This window comes from Nannobrachium achirus (assembly GCF_963921795.1).
Source record: "Nannobrachium achirus genome assembly, chromosome: 15".
Classification (NCBI taxonomy): domain Eukaryota; kingdom Metazoa; phylum Chordata; class Actinopteri; order Myctophiformes; family Myctophidae; genus Nannobrachium; species Nannobrachium achirus.
The window spans coordinates 41,624,722-41,652,298 of NC_137822.1; the positions used below are offsets into that span (position 1 = coordinate 41,624,722).

The window sequence follows — 27,577 nt, forward strand, 5'->3', positions numbered from 1 at the left end:
TATAAAGATCTATAAGGGTCCATTTGATTACCGACTCTCGCATCGTTTAGCTGGGGACCACCCGGAATCCCCGGACCACTGGTTGAAAACGCACCACTGCACTACATTATGTACATACATATATCAATATCTAGGCTATGTGGACATACAGCTATATATCCACATGCATATGAACCTGAATATGGCATAGAATGCAGTATATATCCAGCATATACTTGCCGTATATTGGCAAAAATATATATAATTAAAACAAATTATATATATAAAAAAAAACCTTATCGTTCCTGTGTCGTGAAACCTTGTACATCGGCTATAGAGCATCGCAGTGGGCGTGGTTTACTGGTCCCACTAAAAAATATCCCGTTCATTTTCCTCGTAGACTTTCACGAAAATATGTATAACAATTATGTTAAGCCTCGAACCAAGCCATCCGAGATGGCAGTGAATCATGACCATACAACCTTTGTTTCTATCAAAAGAACATTTTGAAAATCGCTAAACAGAGGGTAGTTATTAAATGTAGTATATCAAATAATTTAATATTAAAATGTTTTTTTTTTCACATAGGATCAAAGGTTGTATGGTCATGATTCACTGCAATCCTGGATGGCTTGGTTCGAGGCTTAACATAAATATGTTTGTGAAAGTCTATGGGGAAAATGAATGGGAGATTTTTTAGTGGCACCAGTAAACCACTTCCGCTGCGATGCTCCATTCTGGGGGCGCGTGTGCCAGCGGCATTGAACATAGTATATAAACCAGGCCCCCTTCATACATCATATACATTGAACATAGTATAAACCAGGCCCCCTTCATACATAATAATATACATGTCCGTGCTTAGGAGAGTGTCGACGCCTCCTTCCTTCAACGTCTTTTTTCTTTTTTTTAACCCTTTAAGACCTGGAAGTGTGTCAGTGTAGATTGTAACCACTATAATAACCATTATTTAATGCTTTAGCTATTGAAAAATAGCAGATACACAAGCTGGCAGCGCGGCACTCGATCTACTATTTTTGAAAAATCTTCATTTTCTTTGAATATACTGTATATATTTTTAAAGCCAACATTTGTAACTAAAATATTTGCTTCTGGGGAGTCACTGATACATAATATTTTGAGATGGGGGTCGGTGGCCAAATATACATAATTCCAGGGGTCCTTGACGTGAAAATGAATGAAAACTTTAGAAGGATTTAGAAGACATTTATAGAATCGGGGTAACAAAGGTATTCAAAGACTTGCACAAGTTCCCACGACTTTTCCAAAAAATAGTAGATCTACAAGCTCGCAGCGCGGCACTCGGTGCCGTGAGCTTGTATATCTGCTATTTTTCAATAGCTAAAGCATTAAATAACGGGTTAAAGTAATGCGTAATAATAATAATATTAACCCATTTAGAACGGGTACACATTATTGTGTATCATTATTTTATGCTTTAACTATTGAAAAATAGCAGATATACAAACTCGCAGCGCGGCACTTTGAAAAATCCTGAAAATTAGAATTTTGACCCGATTCTATAGGTGTCTTTTGAATCCTTCTAAGATTTGAGCACCAAGAAAAGGTCCTTTTCACTTAACTGGAGATCAGTCTGTTCTTGAGAGACTACTATGTCAGTGGTTCTCAAACCTTTTCATGTGAAGGACCCCCAAAATTATATTTATTTGGCCACGGACCCCCATCTCAAAATATTTAGTTCCAGGGACCCCCCAGAAGCAAAATTTGAGTTACAAACGTTCGCTTTGAAAATACATGCATTCAAAGATTTGCACACATTTTCACGACTTTTTCAAAAATAGCAGATCTACAAGCTCACAGCGCGGCACTCGGTGCCGCGCTGTGAGCTTGTATATCTGCTATTTTTCAATGGTTAAAGCATTCAATAATTCTAGGCCTAAATGGGTCAATGCGTTCCAGGCCCTAAACGGGTTTTATTAAACATTATTTCCTCCTCTTGGCGCGGGCCCTCCTGCCCCGCATGGACGAGGGCCCCTCCCCCAAGGCCTCTGAGGACGGGGGGCTGGCGGGGGGGATGTTGATGTGTCCCTCCTGGATCTCGCTGCGGGCCTCCGGGGAGAGGCCCTCCATCTGCTGCTGCGTCTCCAGGTAGAACATCACGTCCCGCAGCTGCTCCTGCAGCTCCGCTATCGTCCCGTCCTTGTGCTCTCCTGGAGGGCGGGAGGGAAAAAGAACAGGACAATAAGACCACAGATATAAAAAGCTAGATCATGCCTCATCCGCCGCTGCAGTTCATTGGAGCGACGTGCAACAACTGGGGGCCGCACGTCCGGGAGTGTCGGTAGGCGGTGACCATGCTGCCAGTCAAAGTGACTTCTGGGCCAGTGGCCAATCACAACGCGTGTTTTCCGGGACTTATCAATTCATTTCAACAGAGCTTGTTTCCATCCAGTTCTGATGTTGCGCGGCTCAGCTGTTCTTAGAGGCTGCGCATGTAAAGACCTGCCTCTGATTGGCCTACCAACTGTCCTTTTTGTGAGTCCCGCGATGCATATGCCCCAGAGCCGAAGGATGCTTCTACCTTTCTATGAATAAGACTAGGGCTCAAAGAAAGGTGTCTGCACACTGGCTGCGTCTCAGGTCAGGTCCTTAAATTAAATCCTAATTCCTGCACTTGCATCCTTGTATATTAATCCCTCCCACTGAGGACACATAGAAAGAGAGGAAAGGATGAACATTTGTTTAGAGAAGTGGGACGTCAATTCCTCTGAAGTGGCATGTTGTGCGACATCCATTTCTGTTGACAACATCACAGGTGTTGGCCCCCTCCCTTGTAGGGGTGTTCTATTGTCAGCTGGAGGGGCGGAGTAATGCTTGCTCAGCTTGCAAACACTTCCCGGTAGGAAGCATCAAGGTTTCCTATGTACTACCTCCTCATTGATAGTCTCACGTAGCCAGACAACTATTCCACAACCTCTGAATGCTATACGCATAGAGTCTGGAACTACACCTCCCGAAAGCAGAGTAAGGGAAGTAGTCACTGCTGCACAGAACTAATAGTCCCATTGGAAACATAACAGTAGCACACTAGCACAGACAGTCATTATAATGAACTGTAGTCCCATTGGAAACATAACAGAAGCACACTAGCACAGACAGTCATTATAATGAACTGTAGTCCCATTGGAAACATAACAGAAGCACACTAGCACAGACAGTCATTCGAGCGGCATATTCTTGTTATGCGTGTATAGTTTAAGAAAACATTTGAAAACAACATGGAAGTAACACCAGAGAAAGACGAAATAACGCCCCCAAAAACATAAAAGAAGACATACAGTAACACTTCCAGTAGGACTTGTTATCGCTACTGCACCAAGGGAGAGGGTGCATCAAATCCGCTTTATCACATACCCATCAACCGTCTTGGCCACACGAGACTACCTCTTTGATGACTCCTGATCCTATTTCCTATGTCCTTCGAGCAGGCACAAGAGACTTGACCCGAGGAAAAGAATTGCCTGAGACTCAGCCCCTGGGTCATGCTCCAAAGTTAACCACTAGGGATGGGTATCGTCTGCGATACTTTTAATGGTATCGATTGATGACATCGATACTATCGGGTATCGGTTCACGTAAAAACGAACGATACCTCGTTTCCATACTCTGGAACGCACCCCTGGCCGGTCGCATCTGTAACAGTTGGGCTGCTGAGAGTTTAAAGACTGCTTTAGTAGGCTACACTCGTTACTGTGGAAAATAGCCGACAATAGCCTATAATGTTTATTATTATGATGATTATCCAACGTCTATACTTTCTTCTCCGCCACACAGTGTGATCATCATCATCACCTAAATTTAAATAAAAAGTATCGAAAATGGTATCGAAAAGGGTATAGTATCGATTTCCAGGTATCGAAAAAGGTATCGTATCGATTCAAAGGTGAACGATACCCATCCCTACTCACCACTCTCCCTGGCCTTGCGCTCCTCCTCGGCCAGCTGGGCTTGCAGCTCCACCTGGTTGGCCCGGAGGCAGCGGTTCATCTCCTGCTCCTCCTTCAGCTCCACGCTCAGCTTGGTCATACGACTGCTCAGATGACTGTACCTGGAAGCACATTAAAGGAGAGAGCAAGACCAAAACACACACAGGGTTACATCTGCCTTTTATCAGATCCATTCATACTGTACAAGCTGCAGTTGTTTTTTATATATACATGCCCCTGTTCTGCATTCTCCCCACCCCTCCACAGCTAAAACGGGGGTATTTGACTACTCGCTAATGCGGCTATTTCTGTCGCTCCAAACTTCAATGGATCGTGCATTTACATGACTCATAGATGCACTGTTCGTCCCTCCCTAGCAGCCGTTAATGCAGAAATGACGAGTAGTCTCTGTGTTGAGACAACCCTGCTTGTCTTTGTGTAGCAGCAGAACTTACTTCTTGTCCATGCCCTGTTTGTGTTTGTGTAGCATCAGAACTTACTTCTTGTCCATGCCTTGCTTGTCTTTGTGTAGCATCAGAACTTACTTCTTGTCCATGCCCTGTTTGTCTTTGTGTGACATCAGAACTTACTTCTTGTCCATGCCCTGTTTGTGTTTGTGTAGCATCAGAACTTACTTCTTGTCCATGCCCTGTTTGTCTTTGTGTGAGAGCAGAACTTACTTCTTGTCCATGCCCTGCTTGTCTTTGTGTAGCATCAGAACTTACTTCTTGTCCATGCCCTGTTTGTCTTTGTGTGAGAGCAGAACTTACTTCTTGTCCATGCCCTGTTTGTCTTTGCTCAGCTCTCCCAGCCGTCTCTCCAGGTTATCGCAGCGCTCCAGCGTCTCCTTAAACTTAGCCTTCATGTTAGTGATCTGAAAACAAATACACGAATGAAACAGAGATGAACACAACATTAACAGAAATGTCAAAACTATCATTACTTCAGAGTATATGGGACGAGTTACTGTATTATTTTAATTCCAGTACAAAGGACCTGATGGATAAGTCTTGTCATTTAGGGACAGCTTTTATGTAGCAGACTACAGTTTACAGATCCTTAAAAAAAATGTTTGAATAGTGTTATTCTCTAAAGTTTCATACTTTTTTGTTAAGATTTTGAATTTTTATGGCACACAGCTCATGAATATCAAAAGTCCAAATTTCCAAAATATTACAGCTGTCAGAGCCTATTGCACTCCTCTGTATACTGCCCCCTTGTGGGTAAAATATAAGCAGTCAAGCATCCAAAAGCTACAACAACTGTATGAGGATTCTACTCAGAAAACCTAGATGGTCGAGGTGCCAGTCAATTGTTAAGTAGGAGTAGGACTGACGTTTACGTTTATTTGTTGTCTGAATGTGTCTAATAATTTGATTATCATGCTGCTGACGAAACCCGATTTCAGTAATATGTTCTGATTGCTTTATCTTTTATTTTTTATTTTATTGGTGTGATGTTTTTAAATGTTGTGTTGTATATCTTCTTATTGGACCTTGTGTCTGTCAATAAAAGTTGATGATGGTGATGATGATTACAATATTACACGAGAAAAACAAGGATTTATAAGAAATTTCTGTAGTCAAAGTAGCTTGAAGTCCAGTGGGAAGTTTCCTCTGTCAGTTATGATTTGGTGTGCTATGCTGGCATCTGCAATGCTTTTTCACACAATATTCCTTTTTCTTTTTTTAGATGGATCTGTATGGGTTACGAGTTCCTGTGGTTCCATGAGGTGTTCATCTCAGATGGGGCAGTGTCTCAGGAGGATAAAGTTACTGTCCAAGTGTCCTTGAGCAAGACGCTGAACCAAGGAGCAGGTTGGTGCCTCGCATGGTTTCCTCTGTGTTTGAACATGTGTGTAGGGATCGGACGATTATCGTTATTATCGTGATAAATAACACTCACAATAATCGTGTCGTGGGGATTTACATTTATCGTGGAATTATCCTCATGGGATCAATTCACCATTTATTTGCAGAGCTGCATATCCAGTACCATGTATTTGAAACCCTCTATAATTGGTGAAACGGACCTGGAAATAACGTATAGTCTTTTTTCAGTTAAATCTCTTTGCCAAAAAATAGCCGATCTCACAACACAAGCTTGTAGATCTTATATTTTTTGGCAAATGTGCTGCCCCAAGATAATGGATGTTGGGGATATTTTGATTATCGCGATATCGTAAATCACAATTTCTTTGGTCACAATAATCGTGATATGAAATGTTCATATTGTCCTATCCCTACGTGTGTGTGTGTGTGTGTGTGTGTGTGTGTGTGTGTGTGTGTGTGTGTGTGTGTGTGTGTGAGAAATATGTGAGATATTTGATGTGAATATCTAAATACTGTAATACAATTCGAGCAACTTAAAAACTGTCTGGGGTGCTCACAAAGGCCTGAGTAGACGATAAATAATGCCAACAGAACAGTAATGCAGGCCATTTTGACAGTTTATTTGAGGGGGGTGCTACCCATACGTTTGGCTGTGTTGCTCATTCCACAAATGCCTGATGCATACAAGCTGCACCTCATTGTAAAGGTGGCGAATCAATGATAAAAAATATATAAAACACAGTATTGTTAAAGGGGAGATATAATGGACCGAAGTTGAGTTTCCTAACTTTTTGTGCGTAGTTTTCATAGTGAAAGGGCTTCATGCCATCATGTCTCATACCTCCTCTGCAGTGTCCTTCTCCAGATGAAGGATCTTGTTCTCCCAGTAGATCCGCTGGGAATCTAGTTGACTGGTCAGCAGGTAGGAGTACTGCACACAAAGAGAACATTTAACTCTCCATGGAGCCGCCTCAGCTCTCACACTCCGCTCTCTTTGTTGTCTATTAGGCAAAAAGTACACGGTAGTAGTAGTTGTTTTTTTTGTTTTAGTTTTTTGGCATCACCTCCTTTGATTGTCCAAGCGAAGCTGAATTGATACTACCAGTAAGACTCCCTAATCAGGAGATAAGTAGCCTCGGAAACCCAGGCTTCTTTTGGCGATAGGAAGAAAATGAAGCCTGGGCGATCGCGTTATGATCACTGTTGGAGGAAGTGTAGAATTTCCCTAACCAATCAGAGTGCAGAGATCGTCGCACCGAATGTGTTGACGTCATGACGCAGCAGCGTTCTCTGCGCTGAGCAGAGGAGCAGAGGGGGGTGGGGGGAGGAGAACACATGCTATTGGCCAGAGACTCGCGGAGAGATTTGCCGCGCCCGCCCATCTGCCTACACAAACTGGTCTGCGTTAGGTTAGAGTGGGAGATAAGTGACCGTCAGGTCGCATAAACAAACTTTAGAAGGCAATCGTAGCCAATCAGGAGGGAATATGGGAAATGGGACAGATCCATGTTGATGACATGACTGTAGAGATACTGTGACGCATTACTTGGTGTGATTTTAGGCCAAAATCTGTAGGAGGAGTGTTTTCCAAAAATCAGCCCGATGGTGGCGCTAGAAGAGCTGAATTGATACTACTACTACTTATATAATAATAACTAGTAAGACGCCTCTGGGCGACGCCAATTCTTTGCCATCTGTCCAGTGATGTACAGTATATCGGACCTGGTACCCATATATGGAGACCCCTGGTACCCATATATGGAGATCCATGTACTGTATATGGAGATCTGCTGTGAGAGCCCAAACATGCTTACTCAGTTATTCGTTATGTAAAAGTCCAATGATGTCTAGTATGACATATGACATCATACCCTTTTATGCCCATACATGGAGATCCCTGTCTGTAGAACCAGTCACACAGATACAGGCTGTCTTGGCCATCTGTCTTGGCCATATATGGATTCTGTTAGTGTGGTATGTGGCTGATGTGGCCTCATTCAGTATGGGCATTCCCATATGATGTCCTGTTAGACTTGGGCTTAATATTGATGACATCAGGGAACTCCACATATGGGCATAAAAGGGATTCTGTTAGTGTGCCATCACAGTGAAGCCAGACCGTGATGTCAGAGCACTTGGAATTGATTACATTTAGTTTGACCTCGGTTACAGAGATAAATACATATTGTGAAAACAGCCGATCTACAAGCTCACAACGCCACACAATGCCACAAATGCAAAGTGTTGTGAGCTCCTAGATTGGCTATTTTCACCTTGGTTTAGGAACCACAGCATTTAAAGCACACGTGGTAGGCCTGAAATTATGTTAGCTATTGAAAAATAGCAGATATACAAGCTCACAGCGCAGCACCGAGTGCCACGCTGCAAGCTTGTAGATCTGCTATTTTTTCATTTATTTTTTTATCTTTTTAAAAGCAAACATTTATAACTCAAATATTTGCTTCTGGGTGGTCCCTGGAACAACATATTTTGAGATAATGGTTAAAGTGGTTCAAATCTAAAGTGACACAAGTGGTTGGTTAGGGGAGGACAAGAAGGACAGCTCACCTCGAGCTGCAGAGCGTCTATCTTCTCGTCGTGGCAGGTGTCTCCTTCACACTCATACTGCACCATCTTCCCATCCGTCTTACTGGCCACCAGCCGATGGACGTAGTTGTCTGTAGGGGTGGGCGATATGGTGATAAATATCGTTGAGGCGATACAATGTCAATTGACCTTACCAGGGAGGGTGCTCATGTTGCTGCGTCGCCCTTTCTTGTTTTTCTTTGCACTGAACATTAGACACTTTTTTTGTCTGGCTCTGCACTATTAGGTTGTGTTAGTATTTTTTTTTTTTTAATGTTTTTTATCCCACGATTTTTGCAACCCATTTTTCTCACCCGGTGACTACCAAACCTGTAGTCCTGGTTTCCGCTCTCCCCCTGCCGCGCCAGGGGACATTGGGGAGCACCCAGCTGGCTAGGGGGAGGTAGTATAGAAACCAGGACTACTGCATGTTTTTGTGTGACAAGGAGACACAGGGAGAACATGCATGTTAGTAGTTTTGAGTATTTTGCTTAAGTTTGACATGGTAGTGAGATACTTGTAACACTGAATAGCATTGACTGTTATGGACACTTTTGTTTGGGCACTGTATTGTATTGATATTGTATTGATTGTACCGCTAAAGGTATCCTCCTCTATCAATGGAATGACCGGAGGCACCAGAGTTCTCACTCGGCCATTAATTAAGGAGCTCCTTGCAGCAGCCGCTGCATTCTTTTGGCGAGTCTGGATAGAGTGTTGAACTTCTTCTTGTCCAGGCAGTATGCCAACGCGTCTAGGGCACCCACAGCCCCAAACCCTACTGCCTCGCCAACTACGGCGCCGCGTGGACCTCCTCCAATCATTCTTCCAAGCAGAGTGCCAAACGTAACACCGAGAGCTAGCCTGTGCGTCGTGTCGAGGAGCCATCGTTCCTCGCGGCGACGGTAGAAGAGGTACGTCAGTCCTCCTCCGGTAGCTGCGACCGCTACCGCTGCGCCGGCTAAACCGCCGGGTGGACCTCCGGTCAGCTCTCCGAGGGCAGCTCCAAATAAGACGCTGCACTGTAGAACGATTGGCACTTTTAACGCTTGTTGATAATCCTCTTCCTCGTGGCGACGGTAGACGTATGCCAAAGCTCCTCTCGTGACCACAGCCCCTGCTGCTAAACCAAGTAGAGGCCTCGGCCCGGGCCCCACAATCAGTTGTGCAAGGTCACCCCCTGTGTTAGCGCCAACAATAATGGACGCTACCCAAGGCTGGTCCATTTATTTGTCTAATATTAAAATATTCAATACAAAATCCTTTCCTGACGATTCTCTTCCTCTTGTCTAGATCAGTCTAGTATGAAGTCTATTGAGTGTCTGGTGTCTGCTAGGGCTCGGTGGAATTCGCATCGATGCTTTGTGTCTTATGACGCTATTTGATTCTCAGGGTACAGCGTTAACCTTTTATATGTTTAGCTGCGGTGTTGCAGGTGTCGTTACGGTGATGTGGGGTCATATATCCATAAGTGGAGCCCCGATGTCCGTCATGCCCAAAGACAGGGTCTATGTATGATGTCAGGCTTGGCTGTTTATCAGTTATCTCCATATATGGGGTTCCAGGAGAGAGTCTATGATGTCTAAACTCTAAAAGAACAGTCTCTGTGCCGAAAAGGAAAAAAAGTTCGCATCGGTGCAAAGTGAGCGGTGCGAACATGACAAACGTGCATATATCTCCATTCTGTCCTTTTAGACCAAGTGTTTGTTTGTCTGCTGCTTTTACATTTCTTATAATAAAATATTAAGTACATTATGTCCATTTGTCAATATTTATACTTACACTCTATTATTTTCAAAATATCTTTGCAGAACGCATGTCAATTTAGGACATTCTGCATAACGCGAGTACTTATCCAAAATGAGTACTTACTTTTGGTACCTTTAACTTTTACTCAAGTACAATTTACTTCTACATTGTAGTATTGCTGCTTGTTCTCTGTCGGTGTTGGAGGAAGAACTTGTGTGTGTATGAGGAGAGGACTGAGGAGTCAAGTAGCCGTCCTCTTCACGTTGGTCGTGACAACGTGCTTTTGTTTTACCGTTTCTTCAACATATTTTTTAGGAAAGCGCGACCCTGACAGAACCTTCCAGAGACCCCACTTTGGGTAGCGACCCATAGTTTGAAAGCCCGCTGGTGTATACCAGTGGTTCTCAACCTTTTCAGGCCGCGACCCACAAAATAATCATATTTATTTTGAACCGGGGACCCCCCACCCTGACGAGCACTAAGTTCATTACATTTTGTATAACATGGCTCTATTGTGAAAATAGCAGATCTTCATGCTCACAACACGAGGCGTTGTGAGCATGAAGATCGGCTATTTTCACAATTTCTGCCTCTAATATTTGACAATTTGGCCCATGTTTCATTTGTCAAGTATCAAAAAGTCCTTAGATTGTCACTTTAGAAGTGTGCATAATTATACGCTCTATTACACTTAAACTTTATGTTGGTTTGTTTACTGTTTTGTGAGAAAAGAATGTTTCACATCAAGTTAGTCATCTGGGGGTCCCCAGAACATGCGCTGGTGTGTACGAACCTCCTGCGTAGTCCCAGACGCGGTGGTTGGTGAGCTGCATGGCGTACGTGTGCTGCGTCTCCTCAAAGTGCTTGTAGGCGTGGCGGCTGACGTAGCGGCCGCAGCCGATGTGACCGCAGATCAAACAGATCCACAGGTTCTACCGGCAGAAAGAGAGGTCAGGGGTGACGTTCACGACAGCTGGTGTTAAAGTCATGTAGGCCTAGAATTATTTTATGCTTTAACTATTGAAAAATAGCAGATATACAAGCTCACAGCGCGGCACCGAGTGCCGCGCTGCGAGCTTGTAGATCTGCTATTTTTGACAAATCGTGAACATTTTGTGCAAGTCTTTGAATATTTTTCACCCGATTCTATAAATGTCTTCTGTAAATCCTTCTTCTAAAATCAGTGGTTCTCAAACATTTTCACGTCTAGGACCCCCAAAATTACGTGTATTTGGCCGCGGACCACCATCTCAAAATATGTTGTTCCAGGGGACCACCCAGAAGCAAATGTTTGAGTTACAAATGTTCACTTTTAGAAAGATATATTCAAAGACTTGCAAAAGTATATTCTGAGAAAAATCATAGTGTTTGTTCAGTAACAGGGGGTCTTCCCTGTCCCTTTAGTAAAGCTCTTTAGTAAACAGAAAAATACATTTTCAGGCCAGGATACTACCAGCATCCTTTTTCTGAGGAGGTTAGGGTTCAGCCTCACCTCCTGCACTCCACACTCAAAGCACTTGTTCTCCTCCACAGGTTCTGGTGTCTGACAGTACCTGCACACAGGACACCTGGAGGACACAGCACAGCAAGGTCATCAACACCACACCACTGAATACAATGTTATTTCAGCCTTTTTGAGCGGCGCAAACCGCTGCCACGTTTGACAGAGTGTGTAGGTCTGTCCCTACGTCCCTATGTGGGCAGCCGCAGTAGCAACAGTTGCAATGCTGCATGGGTGACCTACCTACAAGTGGTGCTGTTGTGCCACCTACAGGGCCATTCACACTGAGCACTAGAACTGAATACAAGTCTGTTCACAGAAATCTTACACATCGAATAATTGCTGACAACAATGTGAGCACATAAATGTCAGTTATTGGCGAAAACTCCAGGCGAACGGACAGCAAATAATAATTGGCGAACGGCCGAGCGGGCGAACAGACTTGTTACCCTATATTAACTATAACAATAAATACCTATCCCTATGCACCGCTCACTTCACACAGGTGTTATTTTTCTTTTTTTGACACAATGATAATGAATAGTTTTGAAAACCACTGATGTATGTGTATGGGTGTATGTGTTGTGTATGGGTGATGTGTGTGATGTGTATGGGTGTGTGTTAACTTATGTGTATTTTTTTTTTTTTTTTTTTTTTATCCCTCAATTTTGTAACCCATTTTTTCACCCAGTGCCAATTGCCTATGTAATCCTGGGCTCTGCTCTCCCTCTGCCACGCCTGGGGAGACAACGGACTGACCTCATGCTTCCTTCTAAGCATGAGGAGTCCAAGTTGCTTCTTTTCACCTGACAGTGGAGATTTCCCTGGTTTGGACGTAGCGCGTGGAAGGAACACGTTATTCCAACCAGTTCCTTTCCCCTCCATCAGGCGCCCCGGCTGACCAGGGGGGGGAGGCATTATTGAGACCAGCATTACGTGCATGTTTTTGTGAGGGTATCGACCCCAGGAGACACGGGGAGAACATGCAAACTCCACACAGAAAGGCCCTATCGCCAACCCCACCTAGGGTGTGGGCGCTGATGACGCTGTTATGTGTATGTTTGTGCGTGTTATGTGAGTGTAGTACTGACGAGGCGTCCTCCCAGCGCTGCAGACACTGGCTGTGGAAGCTGTGGTTGCACAGGGTGGTCAGCACTCCGTTCACAGACTCATCCATCCTCTCCAGACACACCGTGCACTTGGGAAGCTCTGTCAGCTGCATGACCGGCAGACTGGCTCCCTGAGGGGGACAGAGTGAACAGAGAACCATAGGGTTAACACATGGACCAGCAGACTGGCTCCCTGAGGGGACAGACAGAGAACCATAGGGTTAACACATCGACCAGCAGACTGGTGACACTGAGGGGACACAGTGAACAGAGAACCATAGGGTTAAACATGGACCAGCAGACTGGCTCCCTGAGGGGACACAGTGAACAGAGAACCATAGGGGCGCTATATCAATCCTATATGACACCATCTCCAATCTGAAATCCGCGCCATTGGACAAGATAAGAGCTGACTGGGAACGGGATCTTGGGCTCGCTTTATCGGAAGAAAAGTGGGATTCAATTTTTTCCTCTATACATAAATCCTCCCTCTGTGCCCGCCACTGTCTAATACAGTTCAAAATAGTTCATAGGGCCCACATCTCTAAAGCCAAACTTGCAAGCATATACCCTGACGTGAGCTCTAGATGTGACAAATGTAACGGTGAAGCCACGCTTATACACCAATATTGGTCGTGCCCACGGCTACAGTTGTTCTGGAGTGGCGTATTCGATACACTGTCCAACATTTTAGACCGTGATCTAGACCCGGACCCCCTATTGGCTCTGTTCGGTACAGTCGGAACTGAGGGTCTTCCCCTAACACGGACAGAGAGTCGTATGGTTGACTTCACGTTATTGATTGCTAGACGTGCCATTCTGCTTAAATGGAAAGATGCTGTCCCGCCTGGGCTTAATCAGTGGCTTTGCACTGTGATGTCCTGTCTGGAGCTGGAGATGCTGAGGTTCTCAATTGCTGGCTCTGAAAAGAAATTCTATAAGACTTGGAGCCCTTTTATGATGTTCTACCGTAATACCCAAATGGCGTAGTGTGGCGCTTACCTGCTCTGACCAACCCAACACGTAGCAAGTTCTGAATATCTATTCCGCTTTCTTCTGACTTTCTCTCTTTTCTCTGTACTAATTTTTATCTTATTTCTTGTTTTATTGAATCTGGTGGGCAACCGTCCTGGGGATTGAGGGTGGGGGGAGGGGGGATAGGGGTCGGGTTTTGGTCTCTCTCATAATGATGTACTCAGATATCTACATTTGATGATGTTTTTTATTGAGATTGTCTACCTGCCTCTGGGCTATTCTATGTGAAAATATAATAAAAAGATTTGAAAAGAAAGAAAGGTGTCTCCACACCAAACAGCCTACAGCAGACTCCTTCTGACTGTACACAGACTGCAAAGAACTGCAAAAACTAAGCACTTATTTATTCTTTTCAGCCGACACCGACTGTAGTTACTGTATGGCAGTGGTGCCAGGTCTGCTCGTTATAAGCAACGTTGATCCTGTTTTCCTGTAATGTTGCTAGTTGTGAGTTGCTTTTGTTTGGGCTTGTTTCTGAAGTGTAGTTGCTTATTTGGCCTTGCTTTCAACATTATTTTAGAGAATAACTAATGTAATAGAGCTCAATAGGTGAAACTGGTCGCTGCTTTTGGGCTTATTTTCATAGACCTGGTCGCTTATTTCACTCACAGAATCTGGCAACCAGAGGCACTCTGTGTTCTCCATGCAGAGGAAAAAAACAACAACACGGGCAGCTGCAGCATTATTACTAGCCTACTACTAGCTTTGCTTTGGATCAGATTGGAATAGGAATTGAGAGTTGAGATTGAGAATCTGGTATTTAGTTAAAATGTGCGACGGGAAAATGTCTCTGGCTTATTTAGGCTTTGTTTCTGCAGCTGCAGCAAACTAATGTCCACTATACAGGAGTATCAAGTCGCCTAAATCCTACCGACCGACTGCAAAAGACTGAGCAGGTTCGGTTTTCGATCGACGGGTTCCGACAGCCCTATCGACGGCAAGCGCCTCTTGCCGACAAGTTGCCGATGGCTCCCGGTCGGCGGCAGACGCTTTCCGCCGCCGATTCGTGGCCGAATCGGTGCGGTTAAAACCTTGCTTAACACTTCGACCGGCAGACTGGTGACACCAAGGAGGGAGTGGAGGTGAACAGAGAACTAGGGCTGTCACAATTATGAGATTGTACATGACGATTAATTGCCACTCAAATAATTGCGATTAACAATTTAATTGTGTTTTTGTCGTTGAAAATTACTTTTCTGTTTGGCGTGTAGATTTGAAGTTGCACATGGCAGATATGACACATAACCTAAATATACAAAAATAATTACTGACATATTTATACTTTATACTTGAAAAATAATATTGATAGCCGATGTTTGTAGCTTGTAGATCTGCTTATTTACACTATTTTTTTAAAATGTTTGAAAATATATAAAATCTTTTCCACATGGAAACGATAATGACAAAGTAGTTATGATTATGTCAAATAATTGATTATGTAATAATTGTGACAGGCCTACAGAGACCGATACGGGTAAAAACTATGACGAGAAATATTCACAGAGATATTGTGGACCGTTTTGCTTGATGTTTGGACAAAAACATTGCAAACATATGGCGGAGACAACAGTATTCATATAAATGCAATATTCTCTGGAGATAATTTATTTTTTGAAGTTGATGAATATCAAGTGGGCATACTTCACTCTACACCAGGCGTGTCGTTGCCAGGATTTTATCTGAAGCAAACACGGAAGTCAAAGTTCCTATGATTGGCCGATAGTTGCGCTGTTTTCCCCCCGCGAGGTACCAAAAAGAATTTGTCTACATTGGACTAGGGCTGGGTTCGGTAACCGCCGTACCGCCGTATCGCGGTATACCGCGGCCTACCGCGGTGTCAGGGTCCTTACCGCGGTCAAAATAGTCTATTTTTTATTGAAAACAAGCGAGTTTTAAAACGGGGGAGAGGCGAGGACTGCATGCGCTCCATGCCGCTCTGCTCTGGGCCGCGTACCACAGGTTTGGAACGTCTATGGTTTGGAAGCCACATACGTCACTCGACTCGGAGACAGTCTAGTGAGTCTACACACAGACACAGCAGCAGCCTCGTAGTAGGGAGCACGGAGAAGCGTAAACTTTCTCTGACTGTAATCCACACAACACAAGTATGTTAATACATACCTTGTGTTGTGGCAGTAGTACCTTGTGGCATTTTGTTTTTTATTCATACGGATTACAGGCGGAGCGCGGACCGCGTGGACTAAAAGCGAAAATGAAACTATCTTTTACTTTTCCCACCGCGTCGCGCCGAGCCGCCGACTCGCCCGTTGTGCCCCGTCGCCGATTTTATAACCTTTTCTGTCAAGTCTTGTCACTAAAACCTGTATATATCAGCACTCAATCGCTGCGATTTCAGACGTGAGTTAATCACTGTACACGATCTGATTACCCGTCTCCGTCTCTCTTCTGGTTTGTTCACACACAGCAGTCTGTGTCTTAAAAGCCCAAGTAGCTACCGTTACTATGGTAACCCGTAGTAGAACGCGTCGCGGATGCGACGTGTTGTGAGCTTGTAGATCTGCTCCTTTCAAAGCCAAACCTGCTGTGCTGTACGGGGAAGTATAACTCGGGCAGTCGATCAGGCTGTGGAGAGGCGACTTTTGGGAAGACGATTGCAATATTTTGGCTTATCGCCGAACCTTAATTAATAGATACGGGGGTGCGGTAATTACCGCAATACCGGCGGTAAATGGGAAGACGGTAACCGCGGTAACAAAATGTCGATACCGCCCCAGGCCTACATTGGACCCTATTCGTCTTCCCCTTTGATTTTCTAACCTTAATAAACGTTGTCATAAATACTTTATGGTTCCTGTCGCTAGTGAAAAACTCCCTTTCAATCACCATGATATGCGTTTTGAGCAAAATATGGTCCAATTTATGTTAAACTTGATGATAGATTTGCGGGGGGGAGGGGGGGAGGAGCTGATACCAGCCGGCTGTGTTATTCTTCGTGTGCTGTATTTCGGGAGGCTCCGACCACATTCTCCCATGTATCCCTGCGATTCCACGTGACCGTTGGCAGCCAATAGCATTCCTTATGATTCCTGGGGTACCTTTCAAGCAATGATGGCGTCACCCATACAAGGGACAAGAAAACCTCATTTTCGCTGCATAGAAAGCAATGGTGTCGCGCCGTCCATATTTTTCTACAGTCTATGCTCTACACAGGCGGGGCCTACCTGTTCAGACTTGATGACCTCAGCCCTCTCCACATAGACCACTTGGCACACGGCTTCCTCTATGGAGTTGAACTGGTGGCCGTTACACGCCGTGTAGAAGCTGTCTGCGTCCGCCTGGTCGACACAGAGACGCAAGTGAGAGAGCAAAACATTAACTACCGGTATATTGTTGTAAAAAAGTGGATTTTTCTTTGCGCGACACTGTAGTATGATCAAGCAGGGCGTTGATTTAGGGAAGAAAAAGTAACAAACACAAAGTTAGAATATGGAGATAAAAGGCTTCTGTCCGACAGCAAACTGTATCTAAAAAGACACTTTCCCGGATTGAAAGATAATAATTTAACCAGATCTACAAGATTGTAGCACGGCACCAAGTAACACGCTATGAGCTTGTATATCTGCTTGTATATCTGCTCATTACAAACTTGTAGATTTGCTATTTTTTGAAAAATCATTTTCTTTTGGCAAATCTTTGAATACTATATAGGAGCCTGCAGTACCACTGCGGCTCAAGAATCCACCACTCCTGAGTGAAATGTTTGGCGCACAGGTCCTGGCCCTGGTGAGAGCAGGAGTGGACTGGTGAGACGTAGGAGGGGCCCGGACAGGAGTCAACCCACAGAGCCTAGTCCTTCCAAGCACCAGATTTCCTCTCCCAGTCTCGGCAGAGTAGTTCCGGAGCAGTGGAGTGAATGGTCCCGTCTTTCCCTAATGGGACTGAGCGTGGGCAGCTACTGGGACATAAGTCAGGACTTGATCAACCCCGGCTGGGTCACCGGAGTGAGGGGTATGATGTTGCGAGACCCAAATGAGCTTGGGCTACATCACTGAGGATATGTCCCAGGTGCATACATGCAATGTTTTTTCGTTATATCTATCTATAAATGCGACAAATCTCTGTCTGTTTGTTTGTTTGTTTGTAATCCGCGTATCTCGAGAACCGTTCGTCCCACCGGCTTCAGATTCGGCACGCGCGTTCCCCGCCGCGGCGCGGAGTGCAGTGCCGGGCCTCGGCCCGACCCGGCATGCGGTTTTCCCGAAGCGCCGCGAAACGTTCGGAATCTCCTTACGCGGAGCTGATTGTTAACATCAGGCTGTTCCTGAGGAAATCGGCACAATCGCTGACTCATTGTGACATCACTTCATAAAAGGCTCTGACATCACGTACGCCACATGAGTCAACACAAAATCTCTGTGAATGTGTATGTATGTATGTAATCCGCGTATCTCGAGAACCCTTCTTCCCACCGGCACGCGCGTTCTCCAGATATGGGCATAAAGTCTGACATCAGAGTTTTCTGCAACCGGTACTGTGTGTGCAGAGATCTTCATATATGGGCATAAGTGGACAAAGACAAACAGATGGTCAAAACGTGTCCTATGACAACAGGTATATTGGGGTTTGCATTAAAGGGTGGGGCATTCATGGGGTTTGCATTAAAGGGTGGGGCATTCATTCCCTATTTCAAATTCGGCAGGTATATTGGGGTTTGCATTAAAGGGTGGGGCATTCATGGGGTTTGCATTAAAGGGTGGGGCATTCATTCCCTATTTCAAATTCGGCACGTGCGTTCCCCACCGCAGCAGGTAGTGCAGTGCTCGGCCTCGACCCGACCCGACCCGATACACGATTTTCTGGAACCAGCACGAAAGGTTCGGATTCTGATGTCTGACATCAGGATTTTCCGGAACTGGCACTGTGTCTGCATAGATCTCCATATATGGGCATAAAATGGATGCAGACAGACAAATACAGATATCTCCATATATGGGCATAAATGGACACAGGCAAACAGATGGTCAAAGATCTCCATATATGGGCATAAAGTGGACGCAGACAGACAGATACAGATATCTCCATATATGGGCATAAATGGACACAGGCAAACAGATGGTCAAAACGGGTCCTATGACAACAGGTATAATGGGGTTTGCATTAAGTTTGTCTCCTCCTCCATCTGTTTGTCTGTGTCCCTTTATTCCCATTATGGAGATCTCTGTATCTGTCTGTGCCTCCGACTGTGTTGCAGACACATTGCCGGTTCCCCCTTTAATGCAAACCCCATTATACCTGTTGTCATAGGACCCGTTTTGACCATCTGTTTGAAAAAGCGACAGAAATCTCATATATGGGCATAAAATGGACGCAGATAAACAGATATCTCCATATATGGCATATATGGGCATACAATGGATGCAGAATCACAAAGATCTCCATATACGGGCATAAAAGGGACACAGACAGACAGATACAGAGATCTCCATATATGGGCATAAAATGGACGCAGATAGACAGATATCTCCATATATGGGCATATATGGGCATAAAATGGACCCAGAACTATAACTGCAGTGATCTCCATATATGGACATAAAATGGACACCGACAGACAGACAGATACAGATATCTCCATATATGGGCATAAATGGACACAGGCAGACAAATGGTCAAAACGGGTCCTATGAAAACAGGTATAATGGGGTTTGCATTAAAGGGCGGGGCATTCATTCCCTATTTACATTGTTCCGAGTTGGCCAGGTCGCCGACTAGACGCTGGGCCGCCCGAAGGGCGGCCCAGCTTCTAGTATATATAAATTGAACAGTTTACCTGGGTACTGAACTTGATCAGCACCATGTACTGGTTGGGCGTGGAGTCCCGGATGATCTTCATGTGCTCCATGACATCATTAAAGGGCGCCACCAGCTTCATGAGGTCATGGGAGGTCATGGTGGCGGGCACGGTCAGGATGCACAGCATGGCGCTCCGCCGCACGTCCTCCGTGAGAGACGTCATTTTACTGGAACCACAACGTGAGAGACGTCATTTTACTGGAACCACAACGTGAGAGACGTCATTTTACTGGAACCACGTGAGAGACGTCATTTTACTGGAACCACAACGTGAGAGACGTCATTTTACTGGAACCACAACGTGAGAGACGTCATTTTACTGGAACCACAACGTGAGAGACGTCATTTTACTGGAACCACAACGTGAGAGACGTCATTTTACTGGAACCACAACGTGAGGGAGGTCATTTTACTGGAACCACAACGTGAGAGACGTCATTTTACTGGAACCACAACGTGAGAGACGTCATTTTACTGGAACCACAACGTGAGGGAGGTCATTTTACTGGAACCACAACGTGAGAGACGTCATTTTACTGGAACCACAACGTGAGAGACGTCATTTTACTGGAACCACAACGTGAGAGACGTCATTTTACTGGAACCACAACGTGAGAGACGTCATTTTACTGGAACCACAACGTGAGAGACGTCATTTTACGAACCAGATCAATTCATTAATAACACACCAGACTAGTGTAACAGTTTGCGTTGCAGGACAAAAATCACTTGTTTTCCCAGCAGCTATAAAGAGCTGCTTGCATCCTGGCTTCTATGGAATCCAAATTACTAGGTTGTGTGCAACTCACGACTGGGATCTTTAATCCATGTGCTTGTAAAGCCATCCTCTCCCAACCCATTTCCTTAGCCTAAAGTGGCTTCGAGTCACACGAAAATGTGTAACAGTGAGGTACCCAAGGATCTAGTCAAGTATTTTGTGAATATCAGAGACACCTATCGGTTTATCACCAGATGTAGCTCTACAGACTAAGACTTTGTACCAATACACATTCAACACCTGTAAGGGCAAGAGTACGTTCTTATACTCCTACTGTAAACGTCTTAAATCCATAGTCTCAAAGGACAATTTTAAATCTATGCACAAAAAATGGCTGAATGAAAACAGGACATTTTCATAACATTGCCCTACTTTTGTAATATCATCTAGATATATTACTTTTATTTATATATTACTGTTGTGTATTGAACCATCTTTGAAAAGAACACAAAGGAAATAACCTTGCAAGCATTCTTGTGTTCATCCTTTTGACTATTGAATGTTTTCATAATGCTAATATGTCAATCAATCAATCAAATGCTTAACCCATTTAGGCCTGAACACATTATGACGCAATATTTTATATTTAAAATATAAAAAAATAGCAGATATACAAGCTCACAGCGCGGCACCGAGTGCCGTGCTGCGAGCTTGTAGATCTGCTATTTTTGAAAAATCGTGAAAATTAGAATTTTGACCTGATTCTATAAGTGTCTTTTGAACCCTTCTAAGATTTTTTGAAAAAACCTATGTTTCTATATCAGCAATCTGGCCAGCCATCGTCAAAGAAAAGGTCCTTTTCACTTAACTGGAGCTCAGTTAGTCTGTTCTTGAGAGACTACTATGTCAGTGGTTCTCAAACTTTTTCATTTTGAAGGACCCCCAAAATGATATTTATTTGGCCACGGACCCCCATTTCAAAATATCTAGTTCCAGGGACCACCCAGAAGCAAAATTTGAGTTACAAACGTTCGCTTTGAAAATACATATATTCAAAGATTTGCACACATTTTCACGACTTTTTCAAAAATAGCAGATCTACAAGCTCGCAGCGCGGCACTCGTTGCCGCGCTGCGAGCTTGTATATCTGCTATTTTTCACTGGTTAAAGCATTCCATAATCATAGGTCTAAATAGGTTGACTCACTTGGTCTTGTAGAGGTGCATGATGCCGTGCACTATCTCCACGGAGGGGTTTCCGCTGAAGAAGGAGATCTGGTCTGGCAGCTGCTTGGACGGCGAGTCCGGCGCCGCGCTGCTCTCTGTGCTGCTGTTGGCCGCGTCCGTGTCCTCGCGGTCCTCCTTACCGTCCCCCTCGGCCGGCTGAGACTGCTCAGCCTCACTGGTCTTAGTGCCCAGCGGGTCCTCCTCAACCCCTCCTGTGAAGAACAACAGAGGCTAAAATAGACCTGAAAAATATCTGTAAATGTCCTTCTATATCTTCTTCTTCTTCTATATCGGTTCTATAAAGGTTTTCTGAAAAACTTATGTTTCTATATCAATGGTGCTCAACCTTTTCATGTCAAGGACCCCCTTGAATTATATGTATTTGACTGTGGACCCCCCATCTCAAAACATGTTGTTCCAGGGACCCCCAGAAGCAAATATTTGTGTTAAAAAATATTCACTCTAAAATTTTAGTCTTGAATATCTATTCTGCTTCTACAGGGTTCCCACACATTTTTACCAATTAATTTCCAAAACCTTTCCAGAATATTTAACCCAATTTCCAGGACTATATAACAATAATTCAGCTCAATAACGAGTCACTTACTCCTATGCGCAAGGCCCAAAGACAGGTAGCGTATGCCTTTTCAGGCCGTGACCCCCAAAATAATCAAATTTTAACTGGGAACCCGGCACCCTGACAAGCACTAAGAGTTGAGGAATTTTGTATAACACGGTTCTATTGTGAAAATAGCAGATCTACATGCGTTGTGAGCATGTAGATCGTCTATTTTCACAATTTCTGCCTCTAATATTTGACAATTTGTCCAATGTTTAATTTGTCATTTCAGAGGTATTAACAAAATCAATAACCAAAGACAATGCATAGCTATTTTTTTCAGGACTTTCCAGGATCCTTGATCAATTCCAAAACTTTTACAGTACTGGATTATTATTATTTTTTTTTTTTTTTTTTTTTCAAATTTCAAAATATTTCCAGGAATTCATGACCGTGGGAACCCTGCTTCTAGCTTAGGGCCTCAGACCCGTTGGGGAAACCCCGCACACACCACCTTACCTGTCCCGGGCTGGAAGGTCTCAATGACCATGTCCCCCATGGCCCTGCTGCCGATGTGCTGGTGTAGCACCGAGGCACGTTCCAGCTCCGTCTTCCCTGCCAGGGACAGCTGGGCCAGGCCCAGAGCCTTCTCCTGCATCTCCTCTTCAGACATGCCTTCCACTGCACAGCAGGGGAGCACACAAAACAGCACCTTCTATGAGCTTCAGACGTTACTTCCACCGCAGCAGGTAATCACACAAAACAGCACTTTCTATGAGCTCCCACACCACGCACACACATGCACGTGTGCGCGCGCAACGCACACACAGGACATACTGTAAAACAAAGAAACCCTAGGTTGATCACAACTGTTCCATTTCCAGTTCCCTCTCTTCTCTTCTGCTAGTACACACACTCGCATTGTCACACATAAATTACACAATACGTTTTGTTTTCTGATTGTTGTTTTTCCAATAATGACTTCCAAGTGGAACAAACCTGCTTCTGCAGATAAACACCACCACACTACTGCAGGGGCTGATAACTGATGATATAGAGGGAAACCATGGTAAAAAAAGGGATTTGTGTTATGTAAACAAAGGGCAAAGTTGACATACTATGCCTGTAAGAGCCATTTGAGCCACGTTGCTTATTGTGATGATGTCCCTGAAGTGAAGGGCATGGTCAGTTGGTCACGCTCTAATTGCCCAGGAAGCCTATTTAACAGGGTCTCTGATCGGCCTCAGGTGTTGCCAGTGGCAGAGGCATGCAGTTTTTGACTGCGTTCATGAGAGTTGTCTGTTAAGCGTTTAGTTTACATTTAATTCTGGAGTTCTGCCTCTGATTCTTTTACCGAACATCCTTTTCTGTGACGCACCCGTAAAAAATTGCCTATCTTCTTTTTATCAAACGTCCCAGAGCCAGAGGAGGCGTCGACCTCTCTATGTCCATGGATGGTGATCCAGGGGTTTCCAAACGTTTTTGTCTCAGGGCACTACATGAATATTTTTTTAATCCGTTGGCACCCCTACATTATAATTTTCACTCCCAGCACCTTATATTTATTGCATATCGTCGTTGTTGGGTGGAAACCTTGTATGTCCAAAACCGTTAGTTTTGTATTCATCATCTATCTATAAAATGTGCTAAACTAGTGAAAACAGCAGATCTACAAGCACACAACGTGCGTTGTGTGCTTGTAGATCGGCTGTTTTCACTAGTTTTGTGCGACGGCCTTGTATGATTCTATTCGCCCCCTCTATTGATGCACCTTCTCTTTATTGGTTCTGTACTGCTCTTGTCTTTGTTTTGTTTTTTTCCCTCTTATCTATCTTTTCTTACGTCTCTGTAACTTTGTAAATAACTGTATACTGCTGTGCTACTACTGGACAACTGAATTTCCCCCTTGGGATAATAAAGGTATCTATCTATCTATCTATCTATGATGAAGCGGGGCTTTGCTTTACCAAAAGACGTACACATTTGAAACTTGGAGAATAAGATAGGAGGTTTCTGCCTGACAGTGACGATATTTTAGTGATTATGTTGCGAGGAAAACGTTGAGATAATAGCCATTTTGGTTAGAACTGACTGAAAATAACTTTGTACTTCAAGTTTAAAATTATGCTAAATAATTTTAGTGTATTTTGTGTCCAAATAAATTCCAAATATTATCAAATGATCTCGCGGCACCCGTAGACTGCTGTCACGGCACCCCAGGGTGCCCCGTCACCCACTTTGAAAACCCCTGTACCCAGCATAACCCCTGTACCCAGCATAACCCCTGTACCCAGCATCATCATCATCACCACCACCAAACAGCTGGACAGTGATTATGTTGTGAAACTCACCTGCAGAATACAGGAAGCCCTGGGGAGAAGGAGACTGCTCGGCTAGTTCCAGGCGGATCACCACCAGCGACACGCTCATGTGTCCCCCGGGAGATCACACACTTCCTAAACCACAAGTTTTACATTTTATATTTATTAATCACACAGTGGGTTTCAAAATGTTTTCACATCAAGGTCCATTCCATTATTTAAATCGACATTTGAGCCACGGACCACCATTTGATGAGATAATAGCATCTCAGACCCAACACTTAGAATATTCTGTTATCGTTGGATAAAGATTTTGTCCACAATTCTATGCTGTATTGATGTTGTACCACCAACCATAGGAGAGATGACAGGCAAATGTTGATCAAAATAACAAATCTTCTACATTCTCTAGCACACACACACACACACACACACACACACACACACACACACACACACACACACACACACACACACACACACACACACACACACACACTTTCTTAAAAGACTGTGTATATTTGTGTCATGTGATGTAATGTCTGTATGAATTGAGTACAAAACCCCAATGTAAACATTACAAGCCATTGTGCTTTCTTGGGTTTAAATCCTATTCTTTAATAGACCTTGCATCTGAACTGTACTGTCTTGTGCTTTTCCCATGTACTGTATGTGAACTGCTAATAAAGTATTAAATCAATCAATCAATCAATCAATGTATCTATTGCTTTTACAATATGAGCATTTCTTTTGTAGCTTGCTTTAAAGACAAGCAAGAGATAGAGATTGTTTTCATCTGAGGCATTCCAAAGAGTAATATCCTGTCTATATCTTTGAGAACTGAAGTAGGACAATAAGGGCAACAAAACAACAACAGATGACATAACAGTCAGCAGACATGCTAATCAAGAAGCTACACCTCTTATCAGGGTGCAGAGCCGGTGGTGTGCAGTCTAAGCCAGTGGTTCGACCACCTAGCTCTGGTCTGGTCCATAGCGGGACCATGCAGAGGTATAGGGACCACCAGTGGTCCTTGGGGGGGTTCCAGGTGGTCCCCAGCCAAATGATGGCGAGTTGGTAACCAAGTGGACCCTTATACTGTAGATCTTTAACTCTTGACGACTTTGAGAGAGTAACATGTGACGGGCTCATTTGGTTTCATGAACAAATTGTTGTTTAACATCTGCATTGCTACATTTAGAAGAAGTCTACACGATTACAGAATGTAGAAGAATTGTTATTTTGGTCAGGCTGTCATCTCATCTCTCCTATGGTACTAACATCAATACAGCATGGAATTGTGGACTTAAATCATATCCAACGATAACAAAAATATTCAAAGTTTTGGGTCTGAGAGGATAGATGTCATCAAATGGTGGTCCGTGGCTCAAAACACCGAAATAATAGACCGTGGTATGGAAAGGGTTGAAAACATGTATTGTAGTCTAGTGTAGGCTAACGGGCTAGCTTCCACATGATAGAATAGAAGTTTACCTGTTTTAAAATGTGTACAGTCTTCCCTGGGTGGAGGTTAACTACAGTAACGGCACGGCTGTCGCTCTGACGATAGGTTTAATTGAGATGTTTTGTCATCATATATAAATAGCCTATAAATGATAATTATTAGACTCATTACATCATAGCAACGTCTCTTCTTCCTCTGCGTTCTGTTTTAGACTGGGGGGATCATGTTCACAAGGTGCTTGATCCGGTCTGGGTCTGTACCGGATACGGAAACGGTTCTTCAATGTATGTGCGCGTGTAAATGACCGGATACAGTAGGCGGGCTCTAGACCGGATCACACTGGTTGGTTCGTAATAGGAACCCAGGCTTCCCACGGGTACTGAGGAAAGCTTGGCGAAGCGAGGTTGGATAAAGAGAGATGTTTATGTCTGACAACTTGTTTCTTTTTTTGTGAGGCTTCTCGGAGGCATCGCCGCCCCCTACAGGGAAAGAATGCGTAGAGCCACTTATCTCAGTGGTTCTCAAACTTTTTAACCCATGTATTGAATGCTTTAGTGAAAAATAGCAGATATACAAGCTCACAGCGCTGCCTGCACCAAGTGCCGCGCTGCGAGCTTGTAGATCTGCTATTTTTGAAAAAGTCGTGAAAATGTGTGCAAATCCTTGAATAAATGTATGTATTTTCAAAGCGAACGGTTGTAACTCAACTCAAAATTTGCTTCTGGGTGGTCCCTTTTTAAAAAAAAACATTTTAGTATTTCAGCATGCTCTAAAGCATCATATGATGCGAAATGCATCATATGACTATCCCAGAGGTGAAATGGTCCTTTAACAAAAAAAAAAGTGTTATTTATGAATACATTTCATTAAGCTTGGCCAATGTGACCCTGGGCGTAACTAATTTGAGCGCTTTGTGCAAAGATGTAGGAGTGGGGCATTAGGGATAATGTGGGCACCCGGAAGAGTGGGCACTTTGGGGGCAGAAGAAGAGTGGGCACCAGGAAGTCTTAAGATTCGTGTCCACAGAAAGTGTATTTGATGTGACCATGATGAAGACTCCCTGATCGGGAGATAAGCGACCGTCAGATCGCATGTATGTTGTCTGCAAAAAGCAACCTCATGGTGGTGCTAGAAGAGGGGCATGTGAGAAATCAGGGGCGGAGGTTGTGGTTTGCCAGCCAAGGAGTTTCGCATGGATAGGGGCAACGGTGCCGGAGATGAAAGTAGGGCCAAAAGTGTGACGTGGCGTGACGGACAGATGGAGGGACTGACAGACAACCGGTGGAGGTTTTGATAGTAACTGCGACCTAACGGTCGCAATAAAGACAGTGATTTTTTTATGTGGGTTTCCTTGCCTAATATTAAATAGGCTATGTACTGTAGGCTGCAGCGGGGATTATTACAATCACTTGTCCTGTCCAGTGTTTACCACCACTAATAATAAAGATAGTAAGAGCAAGCCAAGAGCACAAAATGCACTTTACAAGGTGAGAATATACTTGCGTGTGTGCGTGTGGTTCCCGTAAAGAATATGCAAACGGTCTTGATGAGCCGCTGTGCCAATCTTTCTGTTGTACAGTAGCTATTGATAATAGTAGATAATGCTAATTATTTGAAGCAGACAGAGGGTAAACCAGGGGCGTCACACCAAATTCTGGGCCCTGGGTACAAGGATTCACTGCGGGCCCCCCATGAATGTTAACTGAGTCATTCCA

The 27,577-nt window shown here is 44.1% G+C and overlaps 1 protein-coding gene across 2 annotated transcripts; it reads right to left on the reverse strand.

The window, feature by feature from the left end:
* Positions 1-1,881: 1,881 nt before the first annotated feature.
* Positions 1,882-26,046, reverse strand: brap (BRCA1 associated protein). 2 transcript variants are annotated; one of them, XM_080743228.1, is made up of 14 exons: positions 25,892-26,046; positions 24,428-24,532; positions 22,596-22,757; positions 21,498-21,726; positions 19,551-19,740; positions 16,942-17,055; positions 12,707-12,855; positions 11,607-11,682; positions 10,908-11,046; positions 8,348-8,457; positions 6,621-6,710; positions 4,718-4,821; positions 3,930-4,069; positions 1,882-2,171 (listed from the first exon to the last, which is right to left on the reverse strand). In XM_080743228.1, exons 2-14 carry the CDS (start codon positions 24,504-24,506, stop codon positions 1,945-1,947), a joined length of 1,809 nt encoding a protein of 602 aa, XP_080599354.1. In that variant the 5' UTR covers positions 24,507-24,532; positions 25,892-26,046; the 3' UTR covers positions 1,882-1,944. The 2 variants fall into 2 exon arrangements, with proteins under 2 accessions (XP_080599354.1, XP_080599353.1); XM_080743227.1 differs by having other exon boundaries at positions 21,498-21,729.
* Between the last annotated feature and the right edge of the window lie 1,531 nt (positions 26,047-27,577).

Excerpts from the sequence above, each read along its gene's own strand:
- brap (XM_080743227.1), bottom strand. The coding sequence starts at position 24,506 with ATGAGCGTGTCGCTGGTGGTGATCCGCCTGGAACTAGCCGAGCAGTCT. Across the intron at positions 6,711-8,347 it reads TAGACGCTCTGCAGCTCGAG|TACTCCTACCTGCTGACCAG; the intron begins GTGAGCTGTCCT and ends CTTTGTGTGCAG. Across the intron at positions 2,172-3,929 it reads GCGCAAGGCCAGGGAGAGTG|GAGAGCACAAGGACGGGACG; the intron begins GTGAGTAGGGAT and ends CCCGCCCTCCAG.